Source organism: Populus nigra, chromosome 11, assembly GCF_951802175.1.
Source record: "Populus nigra chromosome 11, ddPopNigr1.1, whole genome shotgun sequence".
Lineage (NCBI taxonomy): Eukaryota > Viridiplantae > Streptophyta > Magnoliopsida > Malpighiales > Salicaceae > Populus > Populus nigra.
This window is the reverse complement of record NC_084862.1, coordinates 4344351-4371686: the sequence shown is the minus strand read 5'-3', so window position 1 is coordinate 4371686 and position 27336 is coordinate 4344351. Positions and strand designations below refer to the sequence as shown.

The 27336-nt window shown below is 37.6% G+C and overlaps 2 protein-coding genes across 2 annotated transcripts; one reads left to right on the top strand and one right to left on the bottom strand.

Moving 5' to 3' along the window:
- The first annotated feature begins 126 nt into the window (after window positions 1–126).
- On the top strand, window positions 127–5575 carry LOC133668475 (uncharacterized). Its single transcript, XM_062088347.1, has 3 exons — window positions 127–523; window positions 3538–3668; window positions 4596–5575. The coding sequence occupies exons 1-3, from the start codon at window positions 295–297 to the stop codon at window positions 5271–5273; spliced, it is 1038 nt and encodes a 345-aa protein (XP_061944331.1). The 5' UTR covers window positions 127–294; the 3' UTR covers window positions 5274–5575.
- Window positions 5576–6006: 431 nt separating this feature from the next.
- LOC133668474 (probable serine/threonine-protein kinase At1g54610) lies at window positions 6007–11258 on the bottom strand. Its single transcript, XM_062088346.1, has 7 exons — window positions 10014–11258; window positions 9204–9488; window positions 8740–9057; window positions 8194–8421; window positions 7689–7789; window positions 7144–7519; window positions 6007–6668 (listed from the first exon to the last, which is right to left on the bottom strand). Exons 1-7 carry the CDS (start codon window positions 10449–10451, stop codon window positions 6483–6485), a joined length of 1932 nt encoding a protein of 643 aa, XP_061944330.1. The 5' UTR covers window positions 10452–11258; the 3' UTR covers window positions 6007–6482.
- Between the last annotated feature and the right edge of the window lie 16078 nt (window positions 11259–27336).

Genomic DNA, 27336 nt, shown 5'->3' with positions numbered 1-27336 from the left:
CAAATCAAGGACCAAAGTAGTAATCTGGACCTCATAGGGTGGTAGATATGTAAGAGTTCAGATTGTTAGGGACTGATATAGAATTAATTTAGAAGTCTCTACACTCATTTGTATTTTATTATTATTTTCTTCCTACTCTATCCGTTAGGCACCCATCTTCTTCTCTTACTCACCACCATCGTTTCTAAAGTATAGAGCTGCTCAATTTTCCCGAGAAAATAAAAACACACTCTTGCACGCTCATTTCATTTTCCGGGAGAATCCGATTGTGATTGCTGCACCCATTGTGATAGAATGATGGATCTGTGGGCAGTTCATGTGAAGAACACAACTGGAAGCCCTCTTTGTTTGAGAAATCATTCAATTCGAGAGAAATCATTCAGTTTTGGGAAATTCAGGGTTTTGGACGTTAGGGTTTTGAAGCGTAATGTTTCTTCTTTTGGGTATCATTCTTTGAGTGTCAAAGCTATGGCTAAGAAGAATGGCAATGATAACTCCAAATCCTCTTCTCCTTCTCCTTCTGGTGCGTTTTTTTTTTTAATTCATAATATTGAACTATTATATTGGTTGCAATCTTGTATACCTTTTGATGATATTATGTGATTATATATTTGTACTGAACAAAGAAGGGATTGAAATTGAATTGATTAAAAGAAATAGACTGTTATTAATGTAAAAGAAGTTTTGATGTTTGTTTTACATGCAATTAAGGATTTTGAAGGCATTGGATAGAGTGAATAGTAGAAGTGATCCATTTGGGTTTGGTTGACTTTCTTAGAAAGTGAGCGCGAGTATTAAAAAGAAGAAAAAATAAATTAGTGAAGGATTATGGAGTTGTAACCGGAGATCTTTATGCATAAGTAAAATGTTATCATGGAAAACCAATTCCTGCTCTGTTTTTTTTTTTTTTTATATATATATATATAATTTATATCAAAGGGTGATTTCAAGTTTCTGTTGATTTGGATGATAGGGACACCTTGACTGGTTCCATAAATATTTTTGTGAAGTTTGGTGAAGGGGATAAGAAAAGTTTTTGTGTGATGACTTTTTTAAGGTACTTCAAGTCATCATGTAAAAGAGTCATGCAAGACTCAGAGGGATATTGAAAGGTTAGAAAAGTAGTTGGGTTGTTTCTCTTTAAGTTTTCTACTATTAGATAAATCATGTTTCTGAAATTTAAACTTAGTGTCAGTTTTTCATAACAAACTCTCATAGCAGACTTTCCTCCACTCAGATGAACTAACATTTTGTGATTTTCAATATATTTGTCATATGTCCCATCGAGAATGTAGGAGAGTCTATTAGGAGGGTTTGTTAGGAAAATAACATTTTTTCAAACTAATTCTCAGGATCAAAATAGATGAGAGCAGTGACATGGATCATTTTTCTCCATCAATTGTATTTGGGACCAATGCATTGTGAGCTACGGTGGTTCTAAATTATTTTTTGCCACTTCAATCAATGCTTTTTGTTTTTTGGTCTACCACACCCTATATCCACAATATTACTTGCACAGTACCGGAATATCAATGATTTGGATAGTCCAAAACATATCAAATCAGTAGATCCTATTCCCTTATATATATAAAAAAATGTGCATTAAATTAGGGTATGAATTTACTATTATTTCCATTCTTTTCCGCCGCATATGAATTCTTATTATTTTCTGACCTTGGGGTAAAAAAGAGAGACTAATTTGGTTCAATCATATGTTTTGGGCAATCCAAGTGATTGTTAGTTTGGTACTGTGCAAGAAAGTCTCCATATGCACCTTCTACTTCAATTTTGTCATTTTCATTGAATATGAATTAGTGGGGTGGAAACACATGGAAGGACTACATAAGAAATTAGCAGGACAGCAGCATGGTGGAGGCTGTGGTAAACAGTATCATTGGGATGCATTGTAGAGGCAGCTATGAGGATATGTTAGTAACCTTTATGTGATACATTGGTGGAATCACCCGTACTTGTTACTGGAATCATGTTTTCCTTGTTCAAGAGGTAAAAGCTTTGGTATCAATTGCAGGATAAAGTTCAAGGTTTATGGCCATTATGGGTGCTGTATTGTAAACGGTATCATTGGGATTTTTCTTCTGTATATTAGGCTAATTTATGAGATTTGATGAATGGGGTTTTTAAGGAAAATTGTAGAGGGCTTCATGAAGTAACAAATTTATCTGAAACTTGATTGCTTGCAAAATAAATTGAGTGACAAACTTGTCAGACAATCCAAAAGAAAGCTAAAAGTTTCTGAAACTTATGTAAAATTGATCTCTTTTATATTTAAAAGTGATTGCAAACATCTGCATCTAGAGTTTTGAATTGTTCTTAGCATTTTGCAAGGATTTGGTTCCTTATTGAAAACTAAGAATTTAACTCCTAAACTAACTTATAACTATTCTGAGTTTAGGAATGAAAAGAGCATTGGAACTTTAAAATATTGATGTGGATTTAGTTTTTCACTGAACAAAATTTAGTCTATACCCAATAAAATTAAAATAAACTTTGACACATAAAATAACAGCCAGTTTTAATGAAGCTAAATCTAATTTACCTCAACTGAAAATCAGATCAAGGTTGCTAATTCAACAATACCATGAAGGTGTGCATATGGCCTTACATTGACTTTAGGGTTTAGAATGTTCTGTTTGCTCATCTATGAGCTCCTTGAGTTGCACATCTCATGCTTTTCAGTTCTGAAAACCAAATAGAATTGTTGTTACTCATTTGTTGTCAAAGAATCTAGGTTTTACCAAGTCAATGGTGTCTCTACCCTGTTGCAAGCTTATTCATCACCGCTAAGGGATGGTTGCATGATTTTTTTTGCCAGCTTTCTCAACAGATTGCCTTTTGTTGTCAGCCTTTTTGTTAGGAACAAACCCCACCCCCCCCCCCCCCCCCCCAAAAAAAAAAAAAAAAAAAATCATCCACTTGCATGTGTATCACCCTGAGGTTGAATTAAGCTTCCCTTCATCTAATGATGAAGTGACTGCTCACTATTGCTTCCTTCTCATTTTATATTTTCTGAGCACTATAGTTTATAATGTTTGTTCAGGTCATATGCATATTGCCTTTTGTATTAACCAATTGTTTGTTTGTTTCGACACCCCTTTCAAGAATGATATTTCTCCCTAGATAAAAAATAGGTAAAGAAAGTGAGTTATATCCTTTCGTTGTTAATTAATTTCTTTATGTATCATTGCTTGCCTTGTTACCACATTATATTAGTTCTGAGAGCATTTTTAATATATGAAAAGCACCTGTCAACATTATTTATTCACAATCATTTGCAGGCAATATCCCATCAAATCACTTGCCTGTTCTTGCTCGTAATTGTTTTGCTATCATCATCACCTTTGTCGTTGATGTTACTATCTTTCACCAGTCATGCATAGTGAGTTTGTTCCAGTGAAAGATATACTATTTTCATTATGATTAAATGAACACTGCCAGGATGTTATATCTGGATGTTGAGTGAAAAATAGCATATTGAATTTTTTGCCGGCTAAATGGAACTTAATTTAATGTGCACAGGAAATGGAGATGGTTCAAAAGGAAGTAACTCTTCTGATGGGAACAAAGCCAATGACTTTGCTTCCCAAAAATCTCATAGGGTAAACTTTGATTGGAGAGAGTTTAGGGCAAATTTATTTGCTCAGGAGAAGGTGAACGTTCTTTACTTATTGGGCTGTATATCTATTTCATTTTGAATGTCATAGTTACAGAGCTCTAGAAAAATGACTTTTAAATGTTATTAGCACTCTGTTCAACCTGTTATTTGTCATCATGGTTGTAGATCTTATGATGGTCCAGGGTAGCAGCATTAATTCCTCTTTGATTCTACCCTGTGTAGCTTGTTCATGAATGAGCTGTTCCATGTAAGGAAAATAAATCGATTTCATGTTTTTTGGAGTAAATTCTGATAGGGTTCTCACTTCTCACATAGAAGGTCTGGTACATCAGAAAAGGGCAAGTAACTTAATTGAAATGGGAAGCACTTTATTTTATTTTGTATGTTCCTTCCCTGTTTCCATGAACAATTGGAAAACGCTAAATTCCCTGTTCATGAATGAGCTGTTCCATGTAAGGAAAATAAATCGATTTCATGTTTTTTGGAGTAAATTCTGATAGGGTTCTCACGTCTCAAATAGAGGGTCTGGTACATCAGAAAAGGGCAAGTAACTTAATTGAAATGGGAAGCACTTTATTTTATTTTGTATGTTCCTTCCCTGTTTCCATGAACAATTGGAAAACGCTAAATTTCCCTTTAGCTCATGACATCTGATGTAGTCAGGTCAACAAAATTTACCTACAGCTTATCATCAAGTTCTTTTGTCCCTTTTTACCCCTCCTGAAAGAAACAGTGCTGTTTTGTAGCTATGATGGATCTTGTAATTGAGGTCGACCAGATGAAGCCATAAAGTATAGTATTGGGGTAGATGCATGACATCCTATCAGATTGGTTTATTCACATAGTGACGAGTTGAAGATGGACTCCATGTCCTCACAACATGAAAAATAAGATAATCAAATTATGATGTTAAATCTATGCTGTATAGACTTCAAAATTTACACTTGTAATGTTTTCACAGGCAGGGAAGGCAGAATCTGATGCTCACAACCAAACTGGGACACCCCAGGAGTCAAAACCCCTTGGCCTGAAATGGGCCCACCCTATTCCTGTACCTGAGACTGGCTGTGTCCTTGTTGCCACAGAAAAACTTGATGGAGTTCGCACCTTTGAAAGAACTGTCGTTCTTCTCCTCAGATCTGGAACCAGACATCCACAAGAGGGACCATTTGGAGTTGTCATAAACCGCCCACTTAACAAGAAGGTCAGGCACATGAAGCCCACTAATATGGAATTAGCAACCACTTTTGCTGATTTTTCTCTTCATTTTGGGGGACCCCTCGAGGCAAGCATGTTTTTATTAAAAACAGGGGAGAAGACGAAGCTTGAAGAGTTTGAAGAGGTAATTCCTGGCCTGTGTTTTGGTGCTAGAAACAGTTTGGATGAAGCTGCAGCACTTGTGAAGAAAGGGGTGCTGAAGCCTCAGGATTTCAGATTCTTTGTTGGTTATGCTGGGTGGCAGCTAGATCAGTTGAGGGAGGAGATTGAATCAGATTATTGGTATGTGGCTGCATGTAGTTCTAATCTGATTTGTGGGGGTTCATCAGGCTCATCATCAGAAAGTTTATGGGAGGAGATTTTGCAGCTAATGGGTGGTCATTACTCGGAACTAAGCCGGAAGCCTAAGCGGGATGCGTAGGTAATTATTATGAGCCATCGGTGTTCCCCAAATCAATAAACCATTCCCGAAGCTATAGCCAGATATATACCTAAGGTAATGAAGCTAAATGTACAGAAACTTACATCTTTGTTAATCAGAATCTCTTTTTTCTCCTCTCATTTCTCCTTAATAACCCAGGCAATTATGGCTCTGTTATGTGACAGTGAACTCTTAAATTATTTAAGAAAAAGTTAAGCAGGTCTTTTTGCTGTAAGAAATACATCTGTAAAAATTTTCAGGTGAAAGTAGCAGTAGGCCTAAGGGCAGGCTTCTTTGGACAATCTTCAACTGAATTTTTTTTTACTTTAATTTACTTAGAGATGGGGATTTGTTGTTTACTTTAAAGCCCTGGATTGTTATAGTCAACTACGAAATAAAAGCATATAGCATCATTAAGCCTTCAAACTGTTGAAGTCCACTCTTAGCAAAGCTGAGCATTGTGTTCATAAAAGAAAATCTGGAATTGAAGTGCCCGCCACTCTCAACTTCCCATTTAAGCCTGGCAAACATATGCACTAATCAATTCACCTGCAAGCTTTGCTGTATAGATTGATAGTACTTAATGTACTTTTGGAGCTCAGATCGCCACCTATTCACTGAACTTTTTCCTAGAGAAAATTCTGTGTCGGTGGTACGGTTGTCAACTCTTGATCTTCTGAAAAGTTGCCTGCATGGATTGTCATCCCCAGTTAAATTAAGCAAAAGCAAACAATGGCAACTGTGAAACTGCTTTAATTTCCCCTTTGTCAACGGGCCTGAACATGAAACTGCCGACAGACAAATGTCCAAACTACAAGCAGCCGGAATGAATTTATTTCTGTTCCAATCATTTCAGCAGTGAGTTGAAAGATAAATTGGATACTTGACTACTTCTGAATACCGTACCTACTTATTAATCAACAACACTATCCACTATACAGAACAAAGTCCTACCTCTTTATGTATTTTCAAAGAAATACAAGAACAAACCTCCCTCCTTTCTCCGTTAAAATGCAGGTTTACTTCAAAACGGCGTCTCACAATCCCCACTCTATCCCAGTGAAGCTCCAGCAGCACATCACATCTGCTTTGTTTGATGGCATGGACAAAGACGCTTCTGACTGGAGGGTAAATTGTTCTGCAGGGTGAGGAGAAAGACACCAAGAGGATGCTTCCTCAAGGCATGATGGAGAAGAATTACCCTTGGCGTCATCTGTTATGATGTAGCTGCTCATAAACGTCAAGGTTATCTTTGGTCCCCGATTTCTCGAGACGTGCTTTACGCACAGCCTGCTGGATCTGTCTCTCGTGCTCTTTGAGTATTTCTTCCATGTTTCCCCCAGGAGGCATCAATGGTCCAGAGTAATGGATCCTGGTTTTCCTGGGAACAAACCCCTGAAACCAGATTTCCTTTTTTGTCAAATGATCAGGCATAACACAATAGCAGTTCAAATTAACACAGAAAAAGAAGGATAAAAAGCTACGTGGGGAAAAATGGAGAGTAAAGAATGAGATATCCACTGTCAAATTTGAATGTCTGACATGCTTGTAACTAGGGTAACATACTATCTAAAACTTGCAATTTGTTTCAAAATCTACATTTATCAATTGTATTGTAATGCATAAAACTTCAACTCCTATTGCTGGACAAGAGTTTGCTGGTAGCGGAAACTATATGAAGAGTCTTAAAATTATGGCAATTTTTCTCGAACTGTTCTCCATGAGTAAATAGCTTCCTTGCACATCAAAATCCATATTAATATGTAAGTGTGGCAGTTGGATGAATGTATCAGTTATGATTTTAACATTTAACTTTGTTTAATATAGAGAAAAAAATTTAAAAGACTGACGAAGGTGGATGATTCTTTACCGCTGAAGAATCTATGCTAGGAGCTCTTTCCTTCTTCTTAAGGGAGGAGCTAGATATCTCCCCTGATTGCGACACGTGAGATTTCTTTGACCTCAATTCTGGATTATTTTCTGTACAATCTACACTCTTATTTAACAACAATCCTACTGCAGAATGGTGAATCACTGAAGCAGAATGCTCGAGACCCTTCGATGCTCTAGGAGGTTCAATTCGGAAGCTAGAACCTCCATCCTCCTGGATATTATATTTATAACTGCTACATATAGTTTTTGGCTGTCCCTGAGCAGTAAATTCTGAAGTGGGAGCTTTCTTAGTATCTCCTGAACCCCTTCTAACAGATTCTGGTCCTCGTCCTTTTACTGCCTCCGCTTTTTGCCTGAAATTTAAAATTAAAATGTGTTTTCAGAATGTTGTTTAAGATTAAATTCGTACTGTTATTGTGTTATACCTGATTGAATTTATTTTACTTGTGAAATTGCTAATGAAAGTTGTGTAAGATTAAATTTTCCCTCAAGATGTTATGATTAATGTTACTTGTCACGTACCTTCTTGCTTCCTGATCTCGCATCTTGGCATCCAGTTCCTTGCTTGGAGGATATTTTGGTAGACTAGATGGATCAGACGGGAGGGGTTCTATTCTGAAGAACTGTAAGTTAAAATTTCAATAATAAATAAATCCATCTAACTCAATCCACTGCTAGCAGGTCCAAACACTCTTCAAAGGCAATCTGTTCATTACAACATTTGCATTTTCATTTCATGAAGCCAAATTCAAGAAGCAACCAGTACAAGTGCTGTCTTTATGCTTTGTTCAGAATATCAAAATATTTTAAACCGAAAAACTCAATTCTATAGGTTTAAGTAAGCTTTTCACAAGAAAATGGTTTGCGAGTCAACTATGTTGCCAGCAATTTTTTGTGTCTACTGGAAGGTATATGATGATAAATTCTTACCATAAGTTTGATGTTCATGACTCCTTATGCAGATTGCATGAAGAAGAATATGATAGGAATCTGGTCTAAAATTAAATAAAACATTAGAAATAATTACCTCACTTCGAAGAGCTGAAGTGGCTGATCCTCTATCTTGTGGTTCCATTGACAGGAGCTTATCAACAAGTGGCAAAGCTGAAGGAGGGAAATTTTTGAATGTCTCAGCAATACGGCGGATGTAAGGTTGCTGAGGCTTGAAACTAGTTGCATGTGGAAACTTTTTTTTCGTCCAGTAGGCCTCAGAGGGTGAGCCACAAAGCTTAAAAATCTTATGCATTTGCTCTACCTGTAATCATTAAGATAGTAGTTCTTAAGACCAAATACAATTCTGTGGACTGATGATAGATAGAAATCACATTGTCTTCTGATTCTCTGTAGGTGCTCCAAAGTCATGCATTGAGAAATAAATGACTCAGAGACACATTTTCTTATGATAATTTCCCGTAGGTGCTTAAATGACCATCTTTAACTTCTGTGAAGATATGAAAATGATGTAGACCATAGAAGGAAGTTGAAGATTCCAAAGCATAGAAGACTTGTAATGCTTGTTGCCTAGTGTTGGCTAAGATGCAAGTAAGATAACCATACATGCAAATGAGCTTACTTCTGTTCTTCCAGGCATGATAGGCTTGCCAAGGAATAATTCAGCAAGAATGCAGCCGGCACTCCACATATCAATAGCAGGTCCATACTCTGTAGCACCAAGCAAAAGCTCCGGTGCCCTATACCAAAGAGTTACTACACGACTTGTTAAAGGCAGACTCTGATCAGGCTGATAAGAAGTTGCCAGACCAAAGTCTGCAATCTTGAGAACTCCATCATTGTTTATTAGAAGATTTGAGCCCTTTATGTCTCGGTGCAAGACACCGTGTTTATGGCAGTGTTCAAGTCCACGTAGAAGTTGTTGCATATAGCACTTTATCTGCAAGCACGAGTAATTTCCTTGTAAGACTAGACATGAATGGCAAGTTGATAAGTTCAATGACTTCCATGGCAGCAGAAACTAAGAGAAGCCATTTTCCAAATATGGAAAAAATCATAAAATTGAACAGATAAGATCATTGGTACCTGAGCTTCTGTATACTTGATGCTAGGATTCGCTGCAAGCCCAGCAAGGTCATGTTCCATATACTCAAAGACAAGGTACAAGCTCCCTGACATCCTCGAAGTGACTATTCCTTCGAGTTTCATAACATTCAGATGGTCAAGCCTGCGCAAAATAACGATTTCCCTAGCCATGAAACGGACACTTTCCGGATCCATATTGACAAACCGCACCTTCTTCATTGCAACAATTTTTCCAGTTTCAAGGTCACGAGCCTTGAATACAGTGCTGTAAGTTCCCTGTCCAATCTGCACATCATTTCATTTTAAAAGCAACACATAAGAAGACCTCAAAATGACGACATGATACAATCTAGACTATGTTTCTTGATCTCCCTCGTGTTTTGTTACTAGAAATTAACTTTGCCTGCACTTATGCAACTAACAGACCAGTATAGTAAAGATTTCCTTCAATCAGAATTTCTGCTCCATAAATGAGTCTCATTTTACATGACTGATACAGCTCTTGTATAAATGATTGTCTGCTTCTTCTCTAGCATCTTAACAGTTTATCTAATCTTTCTTACATTAATTAATTTGGACTGATAGTAATACAATTTATTTCCTTCTAGCTAGTGCTTTCATACGATTATTTTCGAAAGCACATAATAATATTATCCTAATGCTAAATGTTAACAGCAAGAGATGCTCCATATTGCAATTTTGTTCCTACCAAACAAGGAAATAAAACCCTAACAGTCATCGAAAATAAATTATTTCATGTCACGTTATCTAATTCAACAGGCAACTAAAAATAAGTTTTACAAGCTGAACCTTGTCTAGCTTCTCAAATGAGTCTGCTCGTCGAGGCAGCCACCCTTTGACGGCTTCTCCAGCAGCTGCTGTTAACCATTGTGGCCATGCTTCCCTCTCAGCGGAAGGACGCATGCTAATCATCCTACTCATGATACGTGGTTGGTCATCAATGGACTCTGAATCCATTGCTACCGATCCATGATGGCCTTTCTTCTTCTCATCAACAAGTTTCGTTTTCTTTTCTCCTTCTTCCAATAAATCAATAACATTCCCAACATTTTCCTTCGACACATGAAGAGCATCTTTTCGGCCAAGAACATCTACCAGAATCTCTTCTTTAATGAATATTGTGGGTGCAACCAATTGCACAGAAGACTTATCCACCTCTATCTGCCTTTCATTCTTATTGATATTTACATCTTCTTCTTCAGCTCGTTTTGAGCAAATGCTGCCCATAATCTCACCTCAAAAACCACCTTCTATCCTGACAGAAACCCTTCAAAAAATGCCAAAACCACCACCACCCTTTGCCGTATTGCTGCAATGAATTAAATGGGCACTCTTGCATTTATGCTGGGAGCCCAAGTTTACCATTTTTGTCAATCTCCCGAATCAATGGAGCATTAAAAGATCGACAAATATCTCAACGTCTTTGCTCTTAAGAACCAAGATTTGTTTTTACCATTTTAGGAAATACAATCCCTCTATGCAACCTTAATTACAAGACTTTGTGCAAAACACAAGAGCACAGAATTTCCAAATGAGAATGATGTTGTTGATATCAAGAAAGCTATGGCAAGAACATATCAAAGACGAGATTAAAGAAATGAATGCAAAATAAAGACTATTCAAGAAACAAATTCCAAAGAATTGATTGTAAAAGAATTTTAGACAAGGGAAATAAATCTATAATGCAGGAATTCTGGCACGTCGTTCTGGGTTACAGTTATTTTTTTTTCCTCTTCAATTGATTAAAAAATTAAATTCCTAATTTTCCTTTCTTTTTTGGTGAGTTTTAGCTAAGTAGAGATTAGAGACAAAAGGGTGGATATTAATGGAAAATAGAAAGATTTTTCTTCAAAGTATTAAAGAAAAGGATATTTTGAAAGAGAAATACAAGAAGGTTTGGGGAACAGGACAGTCCCTGAAAATGCGAGATGCCAAAGATTTTTGGGATTTGACAGGTTCTGTGTGTGATTTTTCAGTTTTCTTGCTAGCCATCGCCATTAAATATATTCAACAATTTGGCAATTTTATTCTGTTTTATTAAAATAGCCTATAGTTTTAAAAACAAAATAAATTAGAATAGATTTTATTTCTTTTAAAATCTCATTCCGTTTCAAAAATGCAATCTAAATTCTGCTAGGAATATTTCGATTTCTTTCCTGTTATTCTGTTTTGGCTAAATAATATTTTTTTAAAAGAAAAATTTATATATATTTTTTAATTTTATTTTTCATCATTTAACACTTAATTTATTAGGTATTTAATTTCATAATTTATTATGATTTGATTTTTGTTTGGTTATTTCAGTTTCATGATTCATGTCGCGAGTTTAGTGATTTAACCCAATTAACTCGATTTTTTATTTATTTTTTTATTTATTTTGTTTTCAATTTTATCATTCAATATCTTAAATATTTAGTTGACTATAAATTAAGATTTGTCATTTATTTTAATTTGTTTTCCATGAAATTATCTTAGTCTCATGACTTGAGTCACGAGTTTTGTAAATTGATCTAAGTAGACTTAAATCATTAATTTTATTGTGTCTTTATTTTAGATTGATTTTTTTTAATTTCATCATAACTTCATAATTTATTTTTATTTGTTTTATTTTGGGGTTATTATGGTCTCATAATCTGGATTGTGAATTTAAAATGTTAACTTAGGTTGACTTAAGTCGATCTAATATGTTGTTGTCTCAAATTTTTTTTTTTAAAATATTATCTTGAGTGTTTTTAGTCAAATTATATTTTCATTACTCATTCAGGTTATTTTTTGATCTACTAAGTGATTGAGTCATAGTGATTCGAATCCTATTTTTTACTTGTTTTTGAAATTTAAATCAATAATTTTAAGTTAATTTATTTTTTAATTTGAATAAAAATTATATATATATATAAAACTACATGCCCAAAAACTTTAAAATCAAAACATATTATTTTAATTGAAAAAACATAACACCGAAACATTTCTTTATTTCTCTGAATCTCTAACGAGAAAAAACGTGAGAGTTGTTGAGAGGTTTGGTAAAATCTTGAAAAGCCAGGATTGAGAGAGAGAGAGAGAGAGAGAGAGAGAGAGAGGAGAGTGGGGCTGCTTTAAAACACAAACGTGCATAGCACTATGTTATGAGTCTTCAGTTTAACAAGTGACACGTGTATCTTCAAGTCAACTTTAATTTTCATACAACTTCTTGTCTTTCCAAAGCATTATTAAACTCCGCGTCCGCAAGCATGACTTTGCGTCTGTTTTTATTTCGAATTGTTTTGATATTGATTTCTTTAAATTAAAATAATTAAATAAGTTAATTTGTAATTTAATTGATTTAGTTAATCTTAATTAAAAATAAATAATACATTCAAGTTGAGATTAATTAGAGATCCATAAACTTGCAAAACAACAAGTTGCTCAACTCATTAATCAATGATCCGACCCAGTATTTTATTAGCTTAAGACACAACCGTGAAAAACCTAATACAAGTATGATGTTTTCACAACTTCATCATATAATAAGCTTAGTGGGGAATTACGTCAAATATTTGTCTGTAATGTTTGGAGACGATTCTTATAAAACAATGAAGGTGTAGGGAGTTCGTGAATGTGGGAAACTATACGTTCTTATTGATACTAGAAATATTAATTATGTTGTATTTTAAAGAATCATGGACGAGGTTTTTGATAGTTGGAAATTGTTTGAGTTGACTGGAAGTTATGTGAATCCAAAATGGGAAGATGAGACGAGGAAAACAGGCAATTTACTTGGAGGATGAAATCAGTAGAATCAAATAGAAGGGATTTCTAATATGAACATGAAATTAGAGATGAAACTTCGAGGATGTTTTCTTGAACCTTTAAGGGATGCTATAGTATTAGCCATTCTTAAAGATTAATTTTCTGCCATTAATGACATTCTGAATCTATTTATACCAGCTATAAAAACAACTTACTTGGAGCCTTACAACTTCAGCATGGGTTCTGTTATGGCTTAGATGATTCTGAACATCTAATGCTGGCTTCTTCACAACCCTATCTTCCTCTGAATGATCTTTGCGTTGGCCCTTACTACACCTCGTTAAATTTGCACAGAACTTATAGGAACCATACCAGACATTAATTGTTTAAACCCTTCACGATTGCCTCGGTGCAATCTGTTTCTAACTTGACGAAACCGAACCTTCTTCCACGTCTGTTCTCTTCTTAGGCACATACGAACTGACAATCTGTCCATACCTCTTGAAAATAACTTTCAGAGAACTGATAGCTAAGTCATCTGAAAAACTTTCAAGATAGAAAATCAGAATTAAGGCTTACTGTTGAGCGACCAGGGATGAGGTTTTGTGGGTGTTTGTTGTTGAAGTTTTCTATTGGTTGGATGGAAGGATTGGAATCGAGTTCACTGGGGATTGCTTGACCTGCCAAAGCCTATCTGGATTACAGATGTTATCCGAAAAGGGATGTTCGTGCTATCCGGAAATTATGCTGTTCATTTGGTTCGAACCCTCTCCGAGTGTTGTCCAATATGGATACTTACGTGGGAATGGATCCGAGAACATGTGCACACCGAATACATCAGGACTTACAGGATACAGAATTGCTCTTGCATATTTTGGAATTTGATCGAATGAATTCAGAACCATTGCTCAGCAACAGAGAAAATACAAGTTCAGAATTTGTCTCGTATTTTTCAACCTTCTTTGTGTTAGCTATGTCCACTAATAAAAAATGTTTCATGGCTTCGAAGAACAGAATTATATGTTCAAATATGAAAGTTAAGATATGGTGCTGCGGAGTGCCCCCTACGAAAGAACAAGTGGTGATGCATGGATGACAGGTACCATGCAAGAACATCCAAAAGTAATGAGGAAACACACGTGTGCTGATGTTCTTTGTTGCATGCAATTTTGTTGTTGATCATTTAGCACTATATGTCTGTAGACATAATTTTGTAGACATAATTTTGATCACCTGAAATTAAATAAGCACACGTGTAGAAATATATGATTTTATTAAATATATGAATGGGTACAATCTCTATGTAATATATTCTTTCAAAAGAATATGACAATCCTCTGATTCTTCCCTTGGATTTGATGTATGGTGACTTGATTTATTTGAGTAATCAAGCCAAGATATGTGTTTTGCAAGAACGCGAATTTGGGCGTGTATTGCGAAGCGAAATTTGGTGATTTGATGCTTTGAAGAGTACCTTTGATGTGTCTTCAAAGTGTTGTTGAAGAACTCTCATGGGGCGTTTAGGCTTGATCCAACAGAGCTTCGTTATTTGTAGACTTCAAGCGTAGATGAAGGAGGCTTGAGAATTCTTTGAGAGAGCTTCCTTGCTTGAAGAGAGAGAGAGCGAGAGCTTCCTTGCTTGCAGAGCTTGTCTTGAAGGAAATTTGTATCTCCCGGAATCCTTTGGTGATTTGATGCTTTGAAGAGTACCTTTGATTTGTCTTCAAAGTGTTGTTGAAGAACTCTAATGGAGCGTTTAGGCTTGATCCAACAGAGCTTCGTTCTTTGTAGACTTCAAGCGTAGATGAAGGAGGCTTGAGAACTCTTTAAGAGAGCTTCCTTGCTTGAAGAGAGAGAGAGAGAGAGAGCTTCCTTGCTTGCAGAGCTTGTCTTGAAGGAAATTTGTATCTCCCGGAATCCTCTGCCTTTAGGTTGAGGCCCTCTATTTATAGAGATCTGTAGGGGCTCTCATGTCCTTTTCCAATGCCACATGACATAATTTTATTGGTTGATATTTATTGATGGAATCTTGCATTTATGACAAGATATCTGACGGGATCTTGCATTTATGATAAGATATCTTGAATATCTCATCCCAAGTGTCAACTTTTCATTGGCCAAGAAATATATGAAGGCTCATTTATTTTCCATGTCATTTATTTCAATTTTACTTTATCCTTTCTTTTAAAGAATAAAATAACACAAGGTGAAATTTGATTGGTAGAAAATTTGTTTCTACAGATGCCCCCTCGAGACAAGTTTACTTACTTTCGAAACAAGTGGGCATGTCTCGAAAAATATGGTTGAGAGGGTTTTATACTTTCGACTAAAATTTGATTTGATCATATTAGATTTTCACAATAAATAGATAAATCTTATTGTGAAATAAAATATGATAGTCAAAATTGGAAATTTATGGACCAATCTTATTGAAATTTATCAAATCAAATGATAGAGTATCTAAGTTCAAGACCTCATTTGAAACAGTTGCATATTTGAGGACCAAACAAAATTTATCTTTATACCCGAATAGCAATCAATACTTTGACCGGCCTGCAGGAAATTTTTTTTTATCGGAAGTGGTCACTGTAACATCTTGTTTTGAAGAGCTCATTGTTCTGAATCCAACGACGCACTCCGTTCGTGATTCCAGCTAGTGGTTAATGAATTATCACAAATTAAAGATTTTGATTCATATTCTCTTTCTTCTTTAGATATGCGTGCCCTCATTGTTTGATGAATTATTTGCTTGCTTCATTCACGTTCAAATGCTCTTTCCTTTATAATTCCTTGTATTCTTAACCGATTGAGAGCAAATACTAATCAAATGCTTTTCAAGTTAGGAAAGATAGTTTGCCTTTTCAACAGTATAGGAAAACTTTGTCTTGGGTAGCATGTCGCATCTTTTGTTTCCTGAATGAACTGCCGAGAGAGGGTAAATGAAGAGTGCAGAACCGAACAGGAATTATCGCTTTTTTTGCTATGACTTGAATAGGAAAAATTTGCCGAACTAACTAGGAATTATTGCTCTTGTTTCAGAAGAGGAAAAAGCAACTTGCACAGCCGACCTTTCTATCACGGAATACGAGTTTTTTTTTCTTCTTTTGTAATCAGGCAACGGTCTATAGTGTGGCTATAAAAGGCCACTACATTGTCTTTTTTTTTTGTCACCAACTTAGCAGTCCTTCTGTTCCTTCATTAACTGTGTAGCATCCACCTAGCAGCTCAACATCACCGACGGTCCTAGCAGGTATGCATAGCTCTTCAATATTTGTTTTACAACTGCAAGTCTCTCTCTCTCTTTTTTTTTATATGTATGCAGGACACAATTATGAGTTTGTGCAGGTGCAATAAGCTTTAAACTTCTAACCAAAGCTCATGATGATAGTAATTTAAACTCCTCTCTTTTATAAATGCACTTGCATCGTCTTCCTATTTTTGACCGCATGGAGAAAAGTGAAATTATGCATGGCCTAGAATAAAGCAAAAGGGGAGTGACTGCTCAGCAAAATGTTTCCAGCAATTTGCATAGTCTTAAGATGTGACATGGAAAACTTGACAATCCGCAGTCCTCTATTCATTGAATTACATAGTGATGCAGTGAAACTGCATTTGGCCATGTGTTATTTTATCTGCCATGGTCGAATTACATGGAGATGCAGAGATGGTGACTGCTCAGCGACTACAAGGCAACCATTTTCTTTGTGTTGACAGTAACAGTGAGCTATGGATGCCGCAGCAACAACAACAAATTTTTTTTTTTAACTTCACCTTAGCAGGCTCTGGAAAAGTTATTTCACGACTGTTGTTATCTAGATGAAAGAACTCCTTTCAAAGCCTTGGAGCACTGCAGAGTTTCTCGATAGCACATCCAAAGAGAGAGCTTGTACTGGAAGAGAAAATATAGACGCCAAAAATATATTTGGAGGAGTTGTAGCAGCTTTCTTGTTGGGGTTTGCATATTGTTGACATGTGTGTGTTAACCAAAAGCAACCTTTTCTGCTTCTGCAACTGCATGATCGATGGCGCAAGCTTGTTATTGAAATAGACATGACTAAACCTGATTGAGTTGTTGGTGAGCCTGCCTGTTTCTATTAATTAACATCTATTCTTATTGCAGGGCTGCAGGCTTCTTTGGGTGATCTGAATTCTCTTGCCGTAATACTTCACAAGCCTTGGTGCTTGACGAGTTGTTTCTTAAGGGTCACGGTTGCTGTTTTTAACACGTCATCAATTTTGGCAAATCATAAATTTCTTAACATTGGAGCATCACTTTTCTTTAGCTCTTGATCAAGGTAAGTTCTTATTCTCTCCCTTTTTATCATTAGATTTTTTCTTAGGACATACAAATATCATGGATTTATAATCTTGTCCCCCCTCTCTTCTTTCAAATATGCATCTAATTCACGCATTTTTATATGTCTCCTTTTTCTTTTTAGATGGTGCTTTTCAGGAATTCTTCTTCTTCCACTAAAAGATTCTTAGTAATTGATGAGAAGTATCGTCGGACAAGCCTTCGCGTATATGAACCTGCCATTGGTCCATTTGCTAAGAAGCGGTCTTCTGAAAGCATCAAGCATTTGACTTCCTGGTCATTGGAGACTTCTTATGAACTTTATGGTCATGGTGGTTTGCCTCAATCAGTTTTACAACTTCAATCCTCCTTTCCACATTCAACAACTTTTCTAGCTGATCTGCCGTCATTAGACTATCGTAAACGTGATGGAAATGCTACTTGCAAGGATTATTTCCCAATCTCCGATGCACTTGAGTATACTCCCAAGTATTGGGAATGGACAGAAGATATTTTGAAACATTACGAGCCAATCCTCGAGAGGGCACATATTCGAGACACTATTTTTTGCATCCCTTTTTACATATGACTGGCAGATGAATGTTATCCTTTCTTTCTATAACCATTGGAATCCTGCTACCAACACGCTATCTACCCCGAATGCCGAGGAGTCTGTATCCCTTTGGGAGTTAAAATCATGTAGCGGCCTTCCTATTTTTGGTACTTTTTATGATGAAGTCATCCCTTCTGCTAATGAACTTAATGAAGCTGACAAGAAAGGACGTTCTTTTCTTCTAAAGAGCTGCAAGTATCTATTCATCGCTTTTCATAAAGAATGTCAGGCCATTGATGGTGACCATGTAATGACCCTTCAAGATTGGGTAGATTTCTGGTTTCGAGATGATTTGAGATACAAGGTACCCTTTTCTGTGGGTAAGTCTAGCGGATCCAATAAGACTACCTATCCATCTGGCTCAATTGATAAGTCTCGTGTTCGTTCCAGCAAATTCATTCATCCTTTTAAAGAGCTTAATGTCCCTTCTCATATGCAAGATGAAGTTTATTTAGCGGCTTTTCTTTCATGCTGGCTATGCAAATTTGTATTTCCTAGCAAGGACGTTGGTTTCATTCGTCCTAGTACTTTCAAAGTAGCATCCATGATGGCGGTTGGAAGGCAATTCTCTCTTGCGATACTAGTTCTAGCAAGTATCTTCAAAGGTCTAAAGGAAGTCCAATCTGCATTAAGTGTGACCGCACGAGACATCCCTTTTCCTATTCATTTTCTCAGCAGTTGGCTTGCAGAAAAATTTGGCACCCATCAAACAGCCATTAGTCCTGCCAAGTTAGTTGGGATGACAAAATATGCCGGCATGGGGTTGGCAAAACATTTCAATGAATCTCAAGCTAATGCTCTTTTCAGGGATCCCAAGAGAGTCATATTTCCTGCATTACTTCCCCTGGCCAAAGTTGTGGTCTTGTGTGATGATGGCAACTTATCAGTCCTCAAGAGTGACTACTTTATGTGTATTCGATCTGGCTATTTGACTCTTCGTTATGATGATACTTTTATTATTGAGTCTTACTGTCCTGATAGATTCAGTAGACAATTTGGGTTTTGCCAACATGTTCCCCGTGACCTTGAAGGGAGAACTGGAGTTCCAACCTTGGAGGATGTATCCCAACTTTGGCATAGTTTTACCAAACTCAACACTCATTCTCAGTGCAAGCTTCCATTGCCCCCAAGTGATAAACTTCCTTCGGTGACTAAACGTTACATGGACTGGTGGACTCCGAAGTGGTCCAAAGTTTGTTCTTCAGAGGTGAAGATCATTCTCAAAAGTCCTGCTAATGTTGCCATAGTATCTCGAAGGACAAAAGAAAAGAAGAATGACCCTCTCTTAACCAAAAAGAAACGATCTTCTCCTACCTATAAAAGAGACAAGCGGACAGTTGATGTTGATTTAGGCAAGGAAGATGGTACTCAAACATCTGCCCACATAATGAGGACACCACTTGTGATTCCTAGTGTGAAGAGAGTGAGTACTTCAAAAGATCATCTCAATAAGAAATCCTCTAACTCCTCAGAGGCAAAGGAAAGAAGTGCACAATCCTTTTCTCCATAATTGGTAAATAAATACTTGTCCCTTTTTTTATGTGCCTTATTAATTCCCCTTTTTTTTGAGATGCTCATAAGGATATGCATGTAGCAGGAGAAAGAAGGCAATTTTGAAGCAATCTTAAATGTTGAGGATAGTGAGCATGAAAACAGTGATCATCATTGGAAACGTTTAAAACGTACCAAGAAAGTGTTCAATCCTTGCGGCTAGGGTTTGCTTCATGGAGTCCCTAGTGCATCAATCATGCCAGACAATATTGATGAACTGGTTTGACACTTTTTTTTTCTTTTCAATTCATGTTACTTGTCATATATTAACCCCCTTTTTTTTTGTTCTTTATTTCAGCTTGGTCAACAAGACCTGGGGAATGACTTTGATATGTATATTGGGCCAGAAATGAGTGTTGCTTCTGTTGCTAGCCCTAACCCTTTCAATATTTTAGCTGCTGGGATTGGAAACTCTCATCCTTCATTTAGTTTACCACATGAGCAGCCTAATCCACCTCCGCCGCTCTTTAATATAGTGACCAACTTGCATAATCTTGGACCTACTACTGCCTTTGAGCCTTCAGGAGTTACTACGTATTGTGCTGATGACATAATAGGAGAGATAAGATCTGAATTTGCTATCAAGTGTTGGGAGAGCATCAGAAATAAGATTGTTCGTACACCGATCCATTATATTCCTAACCTGGCTGGTGAAGTTGAAAAGATCCTCCACTCCATTGAAGATATAAAGGTTGATTGCTCCTCTATCAGAAGAATGTTGACTGAGGTGATTGAGGATGCTAAAAAGTTTATTCACTTAGAGTCTTCATTATCTCCTATGATGACATCAGAGCAACGAGCCTTAGATGTTGAAAAGCTTGAAGTGCAACTTAAAGATTCAGAAGCTTTTGAAGACGAGGCATCTAGATCCATTTCCACCACTCATGCTGAGATAACAAAAATAGCGGAACAATTGATGGAGCTGCAGAGTAAGAAGACTGAGTTAGAGTCATCTCTCAAGGCGTGTGATGAAAAGCTTTCTGAGAGGAAAATCATCACCTCTGGCATTCGAGCAGAGATCACCACACTATCCGCTTCCCCTGTGATAAGTGAAACTAACGCAACCATTCTTCAAAAATTGAAAGGATTGTTGGAGACCAAACAAAAGGAGTTAGAAGGACATAGCTGGAAACCGTAGTATGATAATGGTTTCTTATGCTTTGAAATTTTTTTGTTTTGGTAACACCGGCTTGTGACTTTCTGTTGAGGCTACATACTTTATGTAATAGAATTCTTCTTTCTATTAATAAAGTCTATATTTTGCCTTCACTTATGTCTTGTTACCTGGATTTCCATGTTATGATTGTGTTTTGAGGTTTACTTATCCCTCTTTTTCCATGTGAACAATTATATTGGCTCAAACAGCTTTAAAGGATGATGTGCAACTATACTTAGAATAAATTCTAAGTTGCCTACGTACCTTTATGGATAAAGGATCAAGTCACAACGTAGTTCAAAACATTTTTTTTTTGTCAAAGACTTTTTTTTTGCGTGACTGTACTCGGAATGAATTCCAAGTTGCCTACGTACCTTTGTGGATAAAGGATCAAGTCATAACGTAGTTCAATTTTGTTTTTTTTTTATGCCTTTCACAGTTTTAGCTCGTGCGGGCCAGGAGCTACATCAGATTTCAAGCATAGTATCTTTTCAAGAATTTGTCGTTGATAGGCCCAATCCTCAATCTATTCTCATCGATAATTTTGTAAGCTCCATTGGTGTAGACTTCTTGAACCACATAAGGTCCATCCTATTTGGAGAGGAACTTGCTGCCCATGCGTTTTGACATGATTATTGGGCGTCGTACTGCCAAGACAAGATCTCCTTCTTGGAATGAGCGTGGTCGCACCTTTTTGTTGAAAGCCCTACAAAGTCGTGCTTGATAACATTCTAATCGCTGTTGTGCCTCAAGCTTCAAGCTCTTCAAGGCGTAGACGAACATTGTCTTCATTGGAAAGTCCTTCTTGGATTGCGATTCTCAAAAATGGAATTTGACATTCTAGTGGAAGAACAGCTTCGACCCCGTATACCAAGGAATATGGAGTAGCTTGAGTTGGTGTTCGGAATGTAGTACAATAAGCCCATAACGCCTCCCCAATTCTCTCATGCCAGTCCTTCTTCGAGCGATTCACCACCTTCTTGAGAATGTTGCATAAAGTCTTGTTAAAGGCTTCTGCCAAACCATTAGCCAGAGCATTGTACATAGAAGAGTTATGTTGTTTGAAGCTGAATTGTGCACACAACTTGTTCATGGCTGTATTGTAGAACTCCTTTCCATTATCGGTTATGATGTATCTTGGTACCCCATAACGGTAAATGATGTTTGTTCGAATGAAGTTTACAACTGTCTCTTTCTTGACCTCTTTTAATGCTGCAGCTTCTGCCCACTTTGAGAAGTAATCTGTTGCAGCCAATATGTAAAGATGCCCCCCAGAGCTTTTTGGCAATGGTCCTACCACATCAAGTCCCCAAGCATCAAAGGGCCAAGAGGCAACTGTCGGGTGTCGGGTGGCTGATGGATCAAATTAGCATGCAATTGACAACTTTGACATTTTCTAGCATAGTCCATGCAATCCTTCACCATTGTTGGCCAGTAATATCCCATTCTTTTGATCCGGAAGTGAAGTTTAGGGCCTGATTGGTGTGCTCCACAGATCCCTGAGTGAGTTTTCTCTAGTGCTTTCGTTGCTTCTTCTTCTCCGAGACAGCGCAAAAAGACTCCGTCAAAAGAGCGTCGGTAAAGAGTGCCTTGAAAGTATATGAAGCGAGAAGCTCTTCGCCTCACCTCTGTCTTATGGCGTAGGTCTTTAGGTAGCTTTCCATGTCTCAAATAATCGATAAGTGGCTGACGCCAGTCTTCTCTTTCAATCTCGTAGACAGAAACTACACCCACTTGTTCTTTCTCTTCTATGTCATGATTTAGTGGTGGAACGACCTATCTTTGACATATAGGAACTTTTATCTCCTCACTACATGATGCTAATGTTGACGCAAGATTTGCTAAGGCATCGGCTTGCTTATTCTCTTTTCGTGGCACATGTTCTAAAGTAACGCAATCAAGTGATGTTATCAATTTAAGTGCATACTTGTGATATGGGATGAATTCCGGCTTCTTGACTTCATATAGTGAGAGGAGTTGTCTGATGACTAATTGAGAATCCCTAAAAACTTTAAGGCGAGACATCTTTATATTCACTGCCATTTCTAACCCAAGAATCAAGGCTTGATATTCGGCCATGTTATTAGAACAACATTCAGTAAGTGAAAAGGAGAAAGGCAAGACCTCTCCTTCTGGTGTGATGAATATAACCCCAGCCCCGGCTCCATCTTGTCGTGTTGCGCCATCAAAGAACATTTTCCATGGTTCTGACATTTCAATATACAAAACGTTCTCATTAGGCAGGTCTTCAGAGAACTTCCATTCATCGGGAATAGGATGATTAGTGAGAAAATCAGCTAGTGCTTGCCCCTTGATAGCCTTTTGTGAGACGTAGACAATTTCAAATTCTTGAAGCAATAAAGCCCATTTTGCCAATCTTCCTGATAGTACTGGTCTTGAGATGATGTACTTGAGAGGGTCAGCTCGGGAGATTAGTCTAACTGAATGCGCTTGGAGGTAATGCCTCAGCTTCTTTATTGCAAACATTAATGCTAGACATGTCTTCTCTATTAGAGAATAATTCAGTTCAGCCCCATTTAATATCCTACTAAGGTAGTAGAGAGCGTTTTCCTTGCCTTCATCATTTTGTTGCAACAACAACACCCCCAAGGAACGTATTTGTGCTGCAATATAGAGGATAAGTGGGCGTCCCGGTACTGGTGCTTGAAGGACAGACGGATTCAACAAGTATTTTTTTATCTTGTTGAAGGCATTAGTACAAGCTTCATCCCAATAGAATGACGTATCCTTATTCATTAAATGGGTGAATGGTTGACATCGACCCGCTAAATTAGAAATAAATCTCCGTATATAGGCCAACTTTCCTTGGAGACTCTTCAACTCATGGATGTTTCTTGGCTCCGGCATTTTTAGAATGGCTTCAATCTTAGACTGGTCAATCTCAATCCCTCGATGTCGAACTATAAACCCTAGGAATTTGCCTGATGACACACCAAATACGCATTTTAGTGGGTTTATTTTTAGCTGGAATCGACGTAATCGTTCAAATACCAGACGAAGATCTTGCAAATGATTTTCTTTTTCTTTTGATTTCACCACGAGGTCGTCAACATAGCATTCAACATGTTGGTGAAGCATATCATCAAAAATCTTCTGCATCGCCCTTTGATAAGTGGCACCTGCATTCTTTAAGCCAAAAGGCATAACTTTATAGCAATATATCCCTTTCGAAGTTCGGAAAGCCGTCTTCTCCTCATCCGCGGGTGCCATTCAAATTTGATTATAGCGAGATGAACCGTCCATGAAGGTTAATCTCCCATGACCTGTGGTAGCGTTGACCATGATCTCGGTAATTGGAAGTGGAAAATCATCTTTGGGACAAGCATTGTTAAGGTCTCGAAAATCCACGCAAACACGCATTTGGCCATTCTTCTTTTTTACTGGCACAATATTTGAAATCCATGTAGGATACTTGACCTCACGAATGAAACCTACTTGGATAATTTTATTGACTTCAACCTCAATCTGTGATATGAGTTCAGGACGAAAGCGACGCTGAGTTTGTTTTACAAGTCTAGCCCCATGTTTTACTACTAGTTGGTGGACAACAACCCTTGGGTCTAAACCTGGCATTTCATCATAGGACCAAGCAAAGACATCTCGATACTCCATCAAAAGTTCCATGTAATTTGCTTCCTCTTCAGGTGATAAGTTTGCATTGATGAAGGTTGGTCGTGGGTTTTCAACAGTTCCCAAGTTAACCTCTTTAAGTTCATCCATTGTAGGCTTATTTTCTGATTCAAGGGAAGGCAGAGCTTCCTCAACATCTTCTTCGACGACAAACTTATCATTATCATCTTCTTCAATAGTGATGTGATTTGAAGTGAGACACATTATTTCATCTTCCTTTTCTTTATTAGAGGGGTTTGTTATCACTATTGTGCGTGTTTTTCCTTTCAATGTCTCCTCAACACTCACCACCCATTCACATTGTCTCTTCATGCGTGAAGGTATTTTGCTACGAAGAACCTTTGAATCACTCATCAAACTTGATTGATGATCGAATGTATGCTTGTCATCTTTTGATATGGATTGTCCAAGTCTTGTAAAGTCTAATGTGCGTTTTATCACCTTTCCATTATTTTGGGTTCCAATCCTGGCAAAAACAGGAGCACGACTTGTAGTTCCACCAAGACGATCCCAGACTGAAGCTCTAAGAGGTGCCGACTGACTTTGTTATTTGTCCTTCACTTCTTCCGCACTTATGTATTGCAAGGCTTCTTTATTAATCTGAAAATGCAGCGGTGTGGAAGACTCGTATCCAAGACCAGCCCTTACAGTTTTGCCAGAAGTTTTCTTCTCTCTCCATGCCTTTCTAGTCCTTGCAGAAACTTGTTTACCTTCAAGTTGAGGAGTATCACCATCCTTTGCTAACTCATTGATGTCCTCATGACTATAACCAGCCATGGCTAAAAACTTATAAGCATTGGGATCAAAGCCATTCGCCCGTTTATCTGGGAGTCTTATAGGATTTATCACCACCGACTCGGTTTGATGAACAAACCCTTTTAATAAAGGTTTTGAGACCTTGTTCAAGGCGAGATTAGTAGCTGGCAAGGTCAAGTTTTCAAGCCCCCTATTGATCTTCTCTTCATCCTTGGCAAAAGAAGATTGACCCTCTTTTCTTGCTGATACTGGGATATATCGGAGTACTGTGGCTTTACGTGGTAGCTTATTGACAACAAAGTTTTCTACCACCTTTTCTTTTCCTTTATTCCTCGTTGGCTGAGACACCCTTTCATTTGCAGATGACTTATGTCCTTTTGAGCTTTTGGAGTCAATTCTTCCCTCTCCTAGATGGTCAGGTGGGGATCGTAGCTCTTCCATCACATTTGACTTGAAATAGAATTTTGCGTCTGCAAAGTGAGCTTCAGTTATGGTGAAGGGGTCGGTGTCCGCCACTATCTTTCTTATTTGTCCATCTTGACAATACTTAAAACATTGGTGGAGTGTTGAGGAGATGATACCATTTTCATGCATCCATGGTCGCCCAAGCAACATATTGTAGGTAGTTTTGGCATCTATGACATGGAAAAGTGCATTGGATTCCATATCTTCTATGTGCATTGCAAGTCTTATCTTTCCAATGGCGTTTTGCCCTCCTTGATTAAAACCTTGAATCATCAAATGACTTGGGAAAAGTTCATCCATAGGAATCCCTAGTTCTTTCATAGTCTTAAGAGGTAGTATATTGACCGCTGAGCCATCATCCACCAAGATATGATTCACCATCTTTTGATCAACATATCCTTTAATGAAAAGCGGTCGATTATGGAGTTTTGATCCAAGCAACAAGTCTTCATCATTGAAGGATATCTCTGTTGTGCATACACCGTGAGATAAATTTGAAGAGTCATCATAACCTTCCTTCATGACAGGTTCAATAGGAGTTTTCTCTTCATCAACATGATAGCAAGTAACAAGTACATTTTCAATCCTTCTCATCTCTATTGGCATGTACTCATTCAGTGTAATGGGCTTTCTTAGACTTTGCGCTAAAAAACCCTCCTTTCTGGCTGGCATGGACTTTCGTTCAGTTTTTCGGCGTATCGGCTCATCAATTAGCTTCCTCACCATTGAGATTCTCATTCTAGTTGGCTTTGTCATCTGCATGTGCTTCCTCCTTCCTCTTTTACGCGTGACTAAAGTCCATCCTTCATCATCATACTTTTCAGACGAATTAGGCTTCAAGTTGTCAATTTGAGGTGCGAGGGTCATGCATGGAGTTAGACTTGAGGATGCAGCGAAACTCATCGGGAAAATGGCATCAAGTTTTATAGGTTCAAAGGAGCCGAAACTTATTGTAGGGAGTGATTGACGTGGTCCTAAATTGATCGTGGTTGTGATATTAGAGGCTGCTATTTCATCATCAAAAATGATATCTCCATTCTCGTGTAGCCTCATAATCTTGTCTTTCAACACAAAACATTTCTCTACAGGATGACTAATTAAGCGATAATATTTGCAATAATTCGGATTATTTACTTGGTTTGCTTCTTCAAGGCGTTTCACCTCTGGCAACTCAATGATATTTGCCTCAAGCAGATCATCCAGCATCCTAGATATGTCTGAGTCAGGGAATGGATACACTTTTTCTTGTCGCTCTTTCAAGGATGGTTTCTTTCTTTCTCCCTTTTGAAAAGTAGTCGGCGTTGCATGATCATTCCTCTTAACTCCAGTTGGTACCCTTACAGCAGCCGAGTACTAATGAACTACTAAAGATTGCTTTCCCTCGAACTTTAGAGTGCTCTTTCCGAATCTACGACCTTCAGGCTTATTTCTTTTAGGCTCTTGCATAGGTAATAATGAACTTTCAGCCGCCGCAATGCTAAGTTCCATATCGTGTGCACGAGTAGCCAATTCTTCAAAAGACTTTGGTTTGATGCCTTGTAGAATGTAGCGTAGTCCCCAATGCATCCCTTGAATACACATGTCTAGAGCAGAAGTTTCGGTGAGCCGATCTCTACAGTTGAGGCTAAGGTTTCTCCACCAATGAATGTAGTTGATGACAGGCTCTTCCTTCCATTGACGTGCATTAGTGAGTTCAATCATGCTAACCACACGACGAGTGTTGTAAAAGCGGTTAAGAAACTCGCGCTCCAACTGCTCCCAAGTATCAATCGAGCCAGACTCCAAGTCAGTGTACCAGTCAAAGGCATTACCTTTCAAGGAACGAACAAACTGTTTTACCATGAGATCGCCATTAGTCCCGGCATTGTTGCAAGTCTCCACAAAGTGAGCTACGTGT

Coding starts and splice junctions, on each gene's coding strand:
- LOC133668475 (XM_062088347.1), top strand. CDS start 295: ATGATGGATCTGTGGGCAGTTCATGTGAAGAACACAACTGGAAGCCCT. Junction 524..3,537: donor CTCTTCTCCTTCTCCTTCTG/GTGCGTTTTTTT, acceptor TAATGTGCACAG/GAAATGGAGATGGTTCAAAA. Junction 3,669..4,595: donor ATTTATTTGCTCAGGAGAAG/GTGAACGTTCTT, acceptor ATGTTTTCACAG/GCAGGGAAGGCAGAATCTGA.
- LOC133668474 (XM_062088346.1), bottom strand. CDS start 10,451: ATGGGCAGCATTTGCTCAAAACGAGCTGAAGAAGAAGATGTAAATATC. Junction 9,058..9,203: donor TCAAGTATACAGAAGCTCAG/GTACCAATGATC, acceptor TCGTGCTTGCAG/ATAAAGTGCTATATGCAACA. Junction 7,790..8,193: donor CTTCAGCTCTTCGAAGTGAG/GTAATTATTTCT, acceptor TTTAACTTACAG/TTCTTCAGAATAGAACCCCT.